Source organism: Nannospalax galili, unplaced genomic scaffold (genome assembly GCF_000622305.1).
Source record: "Nannospalax galili isolate Female #2095 unplaced genomic scaffold, S.galili_v1.0 scaffold652, whole genome shotgun sequence".
Taxonomy (NCBI): domain Eukaryota; kingdom Metazoa; phylum Chordata; class Mammalia; order Rodentia; family Spalacidae; genus Nannospalax; species Nannospalax galili.
In genome coordinates, this window is record NW_008332152.1 from 555,282 (window position 1) to 567,925 (window position 12,644).

The 12,644-nt window shown below is 51.3% G+C and overlaps 1 protein-coding gene across 1 annotated transcript in view; it reads left to right on the forward strand.

Moving 5' to 3' along the window:
* Umodl1 (uromodulin like 1) overlaps positions 1 to 9,940 on the forward strand; it is a 49,364-nt gene extending 39,424 nt beyond the window's left edge. Inside the window, exons 15-20 of the mRNA XM_029560793.1 lie at positions 700 to 845; positions 1,295 to 1,531; positions 1,775 to 1,934; positions 3,394 to 3,472; positions 7,562 to 7,763; positions 8,955 to 9,940. Of these exons, the coding sequence (XP_029416653.1) occupies positions 700 to 845; positions 1,295 to 1,531; positions 1,775 to 1,934; positions 3,394 to 3,472; positions 7,562 to 7,743 (804 nt within the window). The 3' untranslated portion in view covers positions 7,744 to 7,763; positions 8,955 to 9,940. The remainder of the gene's footprint in view (positions 1 to 699; positions 846 to 1,294; positions 1,532 to 1,774; positions 1,935 to 3,393; positions 3,473 to 7,561; positions 7,764 to 8,954) is intronic.
* Positions 9,941 to 12,644: the final 2,704 nt, after the last annotated feature.

The window sequence follows — 12,644 nt, forward strand, 5'->3', positions numbered from 1 at the left end:
TATATATACACACACACATTGTGGAGCAAGAGAGAGAGAGCGAGAGAGAGAGACAGAGACAGAGAGGTTCCTAGGGTCTCACTGTCCTTCAAGGGTATACCCCCAATTCCCTAAGGTACTCCAACTAGGCCCCACTCCCTAAAGGCCCCACTGCCTCCCAGTTGCCCCACAGGTGAGCAGCCATTGTGATTAGTGCAGCTGTGAGGGGCTCAGGTGTCTTCTGAGGTCAGGCTGTTTCCAGTGAGTCAACACCTCTTTGTGGGGACGGAGTAGAGGAGCTGGCAGATGGAAGGTTGGACTTGGCTCTGTGTTCTGAGCCAAATACTGAGTTTGAAAGTCCAGCTGGGTTCAGGGCTGGAAAAGGGAGCTCTGTTGTTTGGTCTTTATCACCCAAGCTCTGGGGTCCATTCCTGATGGTCTGATGTTGTCAGACATTGCGACTGTCACAAAGAGACAGCTCTACATGCATGACAGAGCACGTATCCATAAGCATGTTTGACTCCTTTCGGTGAACAGGGCAGGGGCTACAGGCAGAAGCCAAAGCCTGACGTGGCGCTCTCTGGCGGGTGACATTAGGGGATAGTTGTCAGGGCTTTTGTGTTTGGGGATAAGTCTCCGTCCCCTAAGTGCAGCTGCGGCTGGGCCTGGGGGTCCCCTGACACGCAGGAGCTTGCTCACATCCAGTTTCTTTGTGCTCAGAATATGACCAGCACCGTGGTGAGGACCACGCTGAGGAATGACCTGTCCCCAGAGGGTGTCATCCACTACCTGCAGATCCTGAGTCCCATCCACTGTGCCTTCCGCAACGACTTACTGACGTCCTCCGGCTACACACCACAGTGGGGGTGAGTGGGTGGCCGCGCCCACCTCCACACAGCTTGGCTTCATTCAGGCACCTTCACTTGGCTCTTTGGGGTGTCAACCATTTGAGAGTCTTCTCGAGTGTGACAACATGAGCGGACAGGACTTGTGCTAACTGCCAGCTTCCCTCATTTCCCCCAAGTCCCATGTAGGATTAATTAGAGATGAGCAAATACCTCCCCCGTAGCTGATCAGGTAGGAGGCCCAGCTTTTGGTGAGCAGGCTTCAGGTCCTCAGGCTCACAGCCTCCGCCATGGCCTCCCTCTCTCCAGGACACTGCACTTCCTGCAGCCGCTGTGCAAGGGGATCTCTGTGGGTTCTCACCTGGAGACCCTACTGATTTCTAGGCTTCTCTAGCGTTGCTCATTGTGAGGGAGGACCTGGACGAAGGAGCTGTGTAAGTGAACCTGCTGACAGCCTCCCCCCTCCCCAGGGTCTACACCATCATTGAAGACCTCCACGGTGCTGGGAATTTTGTCACTGAAATGCAGTTGTTCATTGGAGATTCTCCCATACCTCAAAACTATAGCGTGTCTGCCAGTGATGAGATCAAGATTGAAGTGGAGCTCCACAGGAAGAAGAGCAGCCTGAAGGTGGTGCTGACTGAGTGCTGGGCCACCCCCTCCAGCAACGCCGGGGACCCTGTCACCTTTGGTTTCATCAATAACAGGTGTGGGCCCAGGTGGGCATGGGCCACCTTACTCAGCCCTATCACTTGCTTTGAGCTCCTCGGAGTTTCTAGGCAAATGCTGATCTGGACCTGGGTTTGGGGACTTGGTGACTGAGTGGGTCCTCTGACTCTCAAGGCTGCAGGATGCCTAGGAGGGGACAGATATGGTCATAAGCAAGCCTGCCTGTGCAGCAGCCGGGGGGGGGGGCTGTCTGACCTAACGTGTCTCGTTCCCTCCCTCAGCTGCCCTGTTCCTAACACCTACACCAGTGTGATCCAGAACGGCGACTCCAGTAAGGCCCAGTTCAAGCTGAGAATCTTCTCCTTTATCAACAACTCCATTGTATACCTGCACTGCAAATTACGGGTCTGCATGGAGAGCCCAGAGGCCTCATGCAAGATAGTGAGTACTGGTTCCTTCCTCCACGGCCTGTTAACGTGCTAACCCTGGAGAGCCGCCCTGCCGATAGAACCCAGGGCTCCAGGGATTTCTGGGCAGAAGTGCCACATCTGGAGTGATGTTCAGCAGGGAGCAGCTCAGAGGGAGGGCCCGGGATGGGGAGTGACACATTCTGGATGTGTCTGTACAAAGAAGTGGGTTTTGCTGTGACATTTTCCTATGTATTTATCATTACACTTTGTTCTCCCCTCTCCCTTCTTCCTGGTCCCCTTTCTCCCCCAAGATCCCTCCGTCTTGCTTTAAGGACACACACATCACATTATGATCTCTTGTCCCCCTCCTCTTCCCTTCAGACCACTTGGAGCTGCCTCCCATCCCTGAGTCCCTCCTCACATTACCCTCAGTTCACTATAGAACCCTAGGTATAGAAATGATATCTCCATTTAATATCACTTTAGCAATACGGCTGGAGTATCACTAGCTATTGGCTTCTGTGGAGTTTTCACGTCCCTCATGCTCAGCATTCACGTGGGACCGATGAATAATCTACATTTTCATTTGCTCAAACCACACATGTTCCTCTTTTTGAGGGGGACACGCTTGCCCTGTCCCCATCTTTGAGGGACACAGACTGCAGTTCTCCCAGGTGACAGCCTCTGGCCATTAGCAGAATGTGGATGAGGAGACAGTGTCAGGTCATTCAGTTGATGTCCCTTTCCTCACACAGTTAGCCTTCCTGCAGGGACAGGTGACTGGACACCCACAGAGAGGTTTGCTCCAGTATGTGCCCGGAGCCATCAGGTCCTGGGACAGTAGGACCAGCAGTCACAGCAGCCCTTCCTCTGTGGAGAGCTTCTGGTTCTCTAAGTCTTTGCAACCTGACCTTGACCTTGGTCCCCCAAGTTCCTTTAGAGTAGACATTGCATTAGTTTCTAGAGTTTCCAGACAAGGAGCCACTGGGCCACGGAAACACCAGAGACTCACTGTCCAACTAGAAGTCCAGGATCCCACAGTGTCATGGGCTGGGTCCTTCTGAATGGTGCGGGAGACTGACTGGGGCCTCACCCAACTTCTTGTGGGTCCAACATTCTTTGGCTTGTGGATGTTGTTTGTCCTGAGTCTGTCTCTGTGTCCAGATTCCCCTTTTACAAGGACCCCACCTCTGGGGTTAGAGCTCATCTCTACTTGATCATCTTTGCAAATAATCAGTCAGAGGACTGGAATTAGGATGCAAACATATTCCTGGAAAGCCCATGTGAGTATACAGCGAGTGGTACAGTGTGCTGTGCCACTGAACCAGGCAGTGTTTTTCACAGGGCAAAGTCTGCTTTCCAGGCTCCCCATTGCTCCCATGTTCCCATCTAGACTTACGTGTCCAGGGGCTCAACACCCTAGTCACAGATAGTGAGTTCACGCCCCAAGTGTTGCTAGACTAACAGTTTCTCTTTCAAAACACAAACAGAGCTGCAGTGACTTCCGGCTGCTGAGAAATAATGAGGCGATGCACCAGATGACCTGGGGGCCCTTGTTTAGGTCTGAAGGTAAGTCTGCTCTGTTTAGAAAGCAAAGAAATCCTGTTTCAGCAGTGTGCAAACCCCACAGCACCTGCTTCGAAACACCGGGCTTTAAAGACTTTCCTAAAAGACTCCTGAGAGTAAAAACCACCGTGGCTAAACTATTCCTTGAGGATCCTACTATGTGCCAGCATGAGGCTGGGGTCTTCCTATAGGGGACAGGATCTATTCCCCTTGGTCACCCTGAGAGGGGGATCTGCCACCGCCGTGTTTCTGCTGTGGGCAGAAGCCCCAGCTCCCAGAGGTCTAGAGTGCTGAGTGATGGGATATGGGACCTGTGTCTGGGAAGCAAGGAAGGTTTCTGAACCTGGGTAAGTACATCAAGTGGGTGCAAAGAGGGACAATTCAGGCTCTGAACAGACAGTGGCAGAGTCTGCGCGTGTGCATGTATGAGTGAGCGCGCACATGAAAAAGCAGTTCCACTTAGAAGATGACAAAAAATTCAGTTCTCACTGAGAATAAAACTCCCACCAGCCAATTATGTTCATATAGTTTCAAAATCAATTTTTCTGACACACTTTTTGTTCCCTATGATTTAATATGTGGGGGAAAAGTAAGGAGTCTGTGTGCTTTGGGTACTAAGACAGAAGCTTCTAGATGCCCCCCACCCCCCGTTTCTGGTCTCCTCCCTTTCTATACTAAGAAAACACTTGGGCTTTCGCTGGCACGTGGCCGCCAGGAGTGAAAACTGGGGTTCCCAGCCTCCCTGGCAGCCGAGCGTGACCATGGGTGTGAGTTCTGAACCCTCCTCAAGGACCGTCCTGTGCCACCCCTGGCTACTTTCTTCTTCCTTGACCCCCTGCATGCAAATCAGATGGCCAGAAGCCACCTGTGGCTGTAAGGACCCTGGGGACAGTGGGCTGGAGGAGCCTGGATCCCCAGGGCTTGGGGGAGTGGCCCAGCCAGGCCTGGACACTGACCTCTCATCTCTATGCCAGAAACAAAGAATTACGCCATGGCTAATTTGTCTTTCTCTTGCTTGTGGAGCCTAATAACATGGCTGGTTTTCTTTGTCTGTCGACTTCTGCTAACCTTGGCGGTTTCTGTGCCCGTCTACATGTTCCTGCATACGAACTCCTGGATTTGGCTCCAGGGTCGGAACTGGGGTACAGGTGCTGCTCGTGATGTGGTAAGAGGAGGAAGCAGTGGATGGGTCTTGGCTGGTGTTTCTCAATGGCTGCTTTTCATCCAAGTGCTTGGGAAGATGGGACAGTAGACACAGCTACCAGGCCACGCCCTGAACTCTGAATATCTTGAGTTGGGTGCCAGACCCAGGTGGGGTTCCTCAGATAATTGCTGACTGAGGTTCTAGAACCATATGCTTTTTCTACACCTTTTAGTCTCTTAAATTGCTGTGGAGAACCGGTCAACCTGAGGCCCCGATAAGAAAGAATGTATGTGTGTCATATTCTTTCATTAGTCAAAACAGCATCTTCCCATATATTCATAGGCATTAGGGGAGAGCTTATAACGAGTGTGAGAGGTGTTGGACCTGCAGTTAGGAGACCTGGGTTTTATTATAGGCTGTGATGCAAGGGCTGTGTGATCTTTGGAAAATGGCAGAATCTTCTAGATCCCAACTATCCATTATCCATCCATCCATCCACCCACTGATCCATCCAGCTGTCATCCATCTATCATGATTGTACCTATCCATCTCTGTGACATCCAAATATATAGTTAGTCTTTATCAATCCATCCATCCATTCATATATCCATCCATCTAGTAATTGATCATCCATCTACCCAGCCATCTGTTGATTACCCATCCATCTATCTACCTATCATCTATGTATGTATGTATGTATGTATGTATGATCTATCTATCTATCTATCTATCTATCTATCTATCTATCTATCATCTATCTATCTATCTATCTATCCATCCATTATGTGTGAGGCACCCTGGTTTTTCTTTGTGAGGTGGGAATTAGAGCAAATTTCCCCGCTTCCCCCCTCACCCCGCGTTGTATCTAGTGTGACTATAGTAATGCAGGTATTTTGATCGTCCCTATTCTGTGAGGCTCCCTGAATTCAAAACCTGGCTGGTGATAATTCTTCTGTGACTTGGGCACACTATCTCTCATGGCCTCATTTCCCTGTTGTGAAGTGTGGACAGTACTTCTACTTCAGCCAGAGTGGAGCCCATGGAAGTTTCTGGATAAGAGTTAGTTGCTGCCATTTATAATGAACAGAGCTCCAAGTCACTGGACCATCGCAGATGCACTGCAACAAGGTGTAACTGGTCAGGCTTTAAACAAGGTCTCCCGTGGCTCATGGTCACCGTTCTTCCTGTCTTACTAGCTCCCCACAACACTCTCAAACAAATAAACAAAAAATCACTTGGACATGGCATCTGCAGTGGGATCCAGGGCGTTGGTGAGGAGAGACCAGTAGGCACGCTCCTTCAGGGTCTTGCCTCTGCCCCTGCTCTCACCACCATCACCTCCCTGCCAGAAACACATGAGACCCACTTTGAGATCTGGGGCAATGTTGATACAGTCACGAAGCTGGAACCAGGGTGAGCTGGGCCATCAAGGGCAGAGCCAGCGTGCTTGATTTTGTTCCCAAGGGCTCCAGCCACCAACTCCAGCCCTCACATGCATGAGTAGTCTGTACCATGATGACAAAACACTACAGACCGAGTGGCTTGGGACCATAGAGGTGTGTTCTCATGGTTCTGAGGTCCAGAAGCCTGAGATGTGGGCAGGCCTCACTCCATCTGAGATCTGCTGAGTACCTTTGTGCCTCTGGCTGCAGCCCATCTTTGAGCTCACTGGCCCACAGCTACAATATGTCAGTCTCTGCTCCATCTTTCCACAGCCTTCTCCCCTGAGTGGCTCTGTCTTCTTATAAGAATGGCCGTCTTCTTATAAGAATGCTAGTCCTATTGGATTAGGGCCCCTCCAGTGTGGTCTCATCTTCACTGATCTCCCAACAGTGTTTTCCACATGAGGCCACGTTCTGCGGTTTGGGGAGTTGAGACTACACTGTATCTTTAGCGCATAGGTAACTTCAGTAGCATACGTCTTGCATCTGTGAGATGTGCAAATGTCTAGGATGACTACTGAGGCCATTGGGTGGTCCCAGAACAGCGAGTTGGGACCTTTAGTACCAGGAGAGTTTGTTTCTGGTGTACATGGGCATGCTCTTGGAGGGTTTGCTTCTGCTGTGTGTGCATCACACTGGGGACTTGCTGTTTGTGCGCTCCTCTCTGGGATTAAGTCCTTCACACGCTCAGTGTCTGCACTTACGGAAATTTCCCTGCTTCATGGTCATACAGGGTCTGACTGCAGGACCCACGCAGGTCCTGTGATGCGTGGGGCCTTATGTGAACAGACAGAGGCCCCGTGCCATGAGATACACTCTGTCAAATTGTGACAAGTGTTTCTAAGGGCTTGCTTTCTGTTTCAGACTTATGGGCCATGGACCTCGTCAGACTGTGGCTCAAACAACAGCCCCCAAAAGCAAACAAAAGTTCCATTGCATGACGGGGTCACAGTTGGCTCCTCCATTCACATGCTGATGGGGCTGTGTTTGCCGTTTGCCCACTGTGACTAATGTTGCTATGGACATGAGTGTACAGGCAACTGTCTGAGCATTTGTTTTCCATTCTTTGGGGTCTACACTCTCCCGGGGTTTGGTTGCTCCTCTAGCCTGGGGTGGGCCCTGACATTGGTGGTACACAGGCTCAACTGTGTCTTCCTGTGCAGACCTCACTGACTTTCCAGCCCTGAGGGGGTCCAGAGGCTCTACACAGCCCCTTCTAGGTGGAGGCTTATCCCTGCACATTGAGCAGGCTGAGCTGCCCTCACAGGGCCGAGGGCCTCCCTGACTTCCCACGCTCACATGCAGGGCTTCGCCTCTGGGGGGTCCCAGACCAAATCCGGAGCTGCTAAGAAGCAGTGAGCAGGGGAGATGTCATGCTGTGCCCGTCCTCTAATGCACCTCTTGCCTCCCAGCAGCTTCGTGGTCACTGGGCCTGTGTGCCGGCCACAGACACACACTGGCCCTGGCCCTGGCGCATCTCTTACATGGTCCCTGTCTCACGCACAGGTGCACCTGCACAGACAAGGCCAGGGCTGGGGACTGGTCCCACCCTCCTTATTGCAGCGGCTGGGTTAACTGTGGTCGCGGGGGCCACGGTCCTTCTGATCTTGCGCTACCAGAGGACAAGCCGGAAATACAACCTCAAACTCCCATCAGACAACTTTGGCTACCAGGCATTCTCCCAGTAGGAGGCCCTGCTGCCCTGGAGGTGGGTGAGAGCGAGCCCGTCTGATGCCATGACCTGCCTCCATCACCTGTGGAGATGGCAGAGCAGGTTTGACAAGGAGTAGAATTAGCCCCATCTGATCCCCAACTGACATATACCTCAGCTCCCCCAAAGCAGCTGAAAGCAGTCAGAGAGCTGGCAGGGACCAATGGCAGGGACTGTCCACACACACACATACACACACACACACACACACACACACACACACACACACACACACGCACGCACACAAGTGAACCCGGGAAACCGAGGTAGTGCAATGGGTTGGTGAGGGGGGGACCCTGGTGCCCTCAGTCCTGAAGGCCTGGCTCTCTGGGTTGGGCCGTCAGGCCCCGGGTGCAGTGCTGGGCCCCCTGCACTCACCCCTCGGCTCCAGCTGGTATTGATGAGTTAAATGCTATGACCTTTGTGTGTGAAGATACTGTGCTCACTAGTCACTTGGGCTTTAAAAATATCTTATTATTTTTATTTTATATCTACGAGTATATTGCCTGCATATATATGTAGGTGCACCCGTGTCGTGCAGTGCCCGTGGAGGTCAGAAGAAGGCGTCAGATTCTTCTGGAACTTGAGATATGGATGGTTGTTAGCCACCATGTGGGTGCTGGGAATCCCACCCAGGTCCTCTGCAAGAGCAGCCAGTGCTCTTAACCGCTGAGCCAGCTCTCCAGTCCCAGTCACATGGGCTTTTAGGGGGGTGTATAGTTTACGCCCACAGAGGTAGTTCCATGTAGTCTATGCATATCCCTTTACGTACTTCAAACCTAAGACACCTGACATTGCAAATGGGATGTAAATACACTGTCTTGTTTAGGGAGGACCCAGTGAGAGGTCTATCATTTGGTATGGACGCATTAAACTTTTTAACATTTATTTATTTGTGTGGGGGAGTGGGATACGCCACGGCACTTACAGGACAGCTTGCAAAATTCTTTCCTTCTGCCATGTGGGTCCCAGGGATTGAACTCAGGTTGTTAGGCTTGGCGGCAGATGCCTTTACTGGCTGAGCCGCCTTGCTGGCCCTATGGACACTTTATTTTTTTTAAAGAATGCTTTGATGCTTTGTCATGTGGCTGGTGAATCTATGACTGTGGGGCCTGTGAACACAGAGGGCCCTTCTATGAACTTCTCCTTTCCCATCTGTGGACTGATCCAGGGACCTTCCTCACACAGGGCTCTGTTGGTGATTGATTCATCAAGGATTGACAGGAGTCTTCATCAGGCAGTACTCTGTGGCAGCACATGATGACAGCAACCTCTATGTGACCCCAAGAGACTGAGAGAGCAGGGCAACACCCATCAGGCCGGTGAGCCGCTGGAGATGTGGGCAGAGTGCTGGGGGTGGCCTGCACCTTCAAACCCAACACAAATATGGCTCCTCCGTCACCAAGCCACCTGTGTAGTCCAGCCTTCTGACCTTTGCCATCAAAGCTTCCCATGTGACCCTTGCCCACTGACAGCCATCACCCAAATGCTGTCAATTACATAATGCATCACATCTTCAAAGACATTTGACAGTGCCTCTGACGCTCCTTGCAAACAGGTTCATCTGGTAACTCACTGCTAATTGGTCTGGCACCTGTCCACGCTCCTCTATGTGCCGTTGGAAGTAGTTCCCACTTGCACAGCCATGACTCAAAACACACCAGATTAATATGAGAAGCTTTCCAAAAAAGTGAAGGTCACATGATGTGTAGACAACACTCTCCCGTGTTTCCAGTCATTTCTGCAGCTGTTTTTCCACATAATCCCATTGAAGGGGAAGGCATGGTGTACCCACCACACCACAGGAGAGCGGAGAGACACTAGGAGAGTCGTGTACTTAAGGTCAAACAGTGAGCCAATGAGGAAATGTAGGTATTTTATTCTAGAATTTCCTTAATTTTATGATGCTAATAAACCTTGCTTCTTATTGATTTAAAACAGACTAGAGTTGATTAGAGAGCTAACATCTAAAAGCACACTGTTTTACAACAATGTACACTGAATTACAACAGGGTCTTAGCTTTTAATTAATGAGATTAATTTGTTGTCACTCATACTGAACATTTGGGGCAAGGAGGGTTTGAGTCCTATGATATTCTCGGAGTGAGAGTGACAGCCAGGGATATGTGCGGCTAGTTGATTAGAGCAATAAATTTCTCCTGGCTAGACCGTGACTGGCTGTGCTGATTCTTGAGGCTCAGCTCACATGACAGGCTCACTGAGCATGTCCGAGGGCTGGTGCTGGGCCAGCCACACCGGGGAGAGGCTGGTGCCCCCTCCCCCTCCCAGTTACATGTCTGTTGTGACTTCAGCTCAGCACCGACCACTGACTGTTCTTGAGAGAGCGTTGAAGCTTAGTACACACAGGTGCTGAGCCCCAGGATGGGTGTCTCCTCTGAGTTTAAGGCTCTTTCAGACCTCACCTTCAGTTTTCGTGTGGCCTCGGTGGATACTCTGTGTCCAACCACTTGTACTTTCCGAAATAGTGGAACTTGGTCTCCCTCTTCTCACTCACCCTCACTCCTTAGACCGTTCTTTCTGAATGCCTCCTAAGTGGTCACAGTGCACTGGACCTTGAGCTCAATGCTGCAAACATCGTGGCAAAAGGGGCAGAGGGTCCCAGCCCTCATAGAGCCCATGGTTGTGTGTAGGAGGGAGATACTGAGATCAAGAGACGGTGGAAGCCACAATGAGTGTTGAGCGAGACAAGTGTACTATGCTGAGAGGTGTCCCTGCTCTGGTCCATCCACCCATCCACCCACCTATCACGTTTCTGCCTATCTCTTCATCTACCCATCCATCCATTCACCCTTCCACCCATCCATCCACCCATCCATCCATCTATCCATCCATCCCCCCATCCACCCATCTATCTACCCATCCATCCACCCATCCACCCACCTATCATGTTTCTGCCTATCTCCTCATCTACCCATCCATCCATTCACCCTTCCACCCATCCATCCACCCATCCATCCATCCATCCACCCACCCATCCACCCACCTATCATGTTTCTATCCATCCATCCATCCATCCATCCATCCATCCATCCATCTATCCATCCATCCACCCATCCACCCATCTATCTACCCATCCATCCACCCATCCACCCACCTATCATGTTTCTGCCTATCTCCTCATCTACCCATCTACCCATCCACCCTTCCACCCATCCACCCACCCACCATCCATCCATCCATCCATCCACCCATCCACCCATCCACCCATCCATCCATCCAGCTACCCAGCCACCCATTCACCCACACACCCACCCTCTCCTCTAGCCACCCAAGAATATTTTTGAGTCCTTGTTCTGATGTGGACAGAAGGTATGAGACAATAGCCCTTCTCCTTAGTCACAGCCCCTCTGAAGAAGACCCCGTGTGTGCAGTAAAGCCAGGGAAACCTCAGGAGGAGGGAGGGAGTGAATCAGACACACATGTGCATTCGTATTTTTTAACTTTTAAAAATATTATTTTTATTTTACATGTATGCATGTATTGCCTGCATGTAGGTAAGTGTACCCGTGTTGTGCAATGCCCACATTGGTCAGAAGAGGCTGTCAGATCCCCTGGGACTGGAGTTATGGACATTGTTAGCTGCTATGTGAGTGATGAGCTTTGAACCCCTTCTGCAAGAACAACCAGTGTTCTTAACCGCTGAGCCATCTCTCCTGCATTCTTATAAATGCAGCCCTCTAACCCTCTTCTTGCTGGCTTGGTTAAAGGGACTCAAGACAAAGTAACAGAAGGAAGGGGTGGCTCTTACACGTCTCTGGTGCAGTTGTTACCCCCCCCCCCCCAGGGTTGGGGAGTACACAACTCGAGACTCCAGTTCACAGACTGATGAGCCGCCAGCCTCCTGTCTGTGGAGGGAACCTACAGGCTGTTTTCTCAGGAGCCTCGGGGTATGAAGTTCTTACTTTATGCCTGAAGACGTGGAGATGTTAGTTAGGGAAGTTTTCTCAAGTGTGTGGGGGGGCCAAACCTGTCTGGCTGTCAAGTCCATCCTCTCCTCTGCGTCCTGAGGGACAGGGGAGGAGGGACCACAGAACATGCTGAGATGTAGAGATGGTCCTGGGGCTCCCCAAGGTGGTCAGCCCTGACCTACTGTTCTGTCTGTGCTCGTAGGAGTCCTCAGCTTGGTCCTGGACTTCCCAGCCCAGGATCTCAGGGTATGAAATGGTGTCTAGTGGCGTTCTGATGGAGGTGAGGGTCTGATGGAGGAGGGTCTGGTGGAGGAGGGTCTGATAGAGGATGGCCTGATTGAGCTGAGAGTATCATGGAGGAGGGTCTGATGGAAGTGAGGGTCTGGCGGAGGAGGGTGGAGGAGAATCACTGTTTTGACTTGACTGGCTGGCCCAGTAGTTCTCTGTTACACCACTAGATGGAGCCCTAAGCCAGGTCTGCACCCAGGGCTGTGCAAGCTCTCTTATTCAGGCTACACAGTCTTATTTGTTTTGTTGTATTTAAGCCTCCTGCCCTTGGGCAAACAGGAATCTAAAATTGCTCTACAGGCTCGCCTCTGCTGGGGTGGGGCCTTAGAAGTCCTGTCAACAGAAAGTGACTCTTGTCTTTGAAGATGGGACCCTGTTGTCCACAGTCACTGGAAGCGTGGAACAGAGTGTAGGAGCCACTGCGCATGGATGTCCACTTGACTCCGGGGACTTCCTCAGGAATGAGTCTCTTTAAGTCCACTCCATTTCTAAGAGAAAAGGGCAGCTGGGCAAGGTGACTGGGATCTCCCAGTCCCTTTGCTTGGTGCACAGGGGGCCTCCATCCCAGCTCTGGCCACAGTGAGCTTTGACCTCCATGCTCCTGATCTGACAAAGTGAGGTTGTCAAGGCTAGAGAGATGGTTCAGTGGTTAAAAAATGCT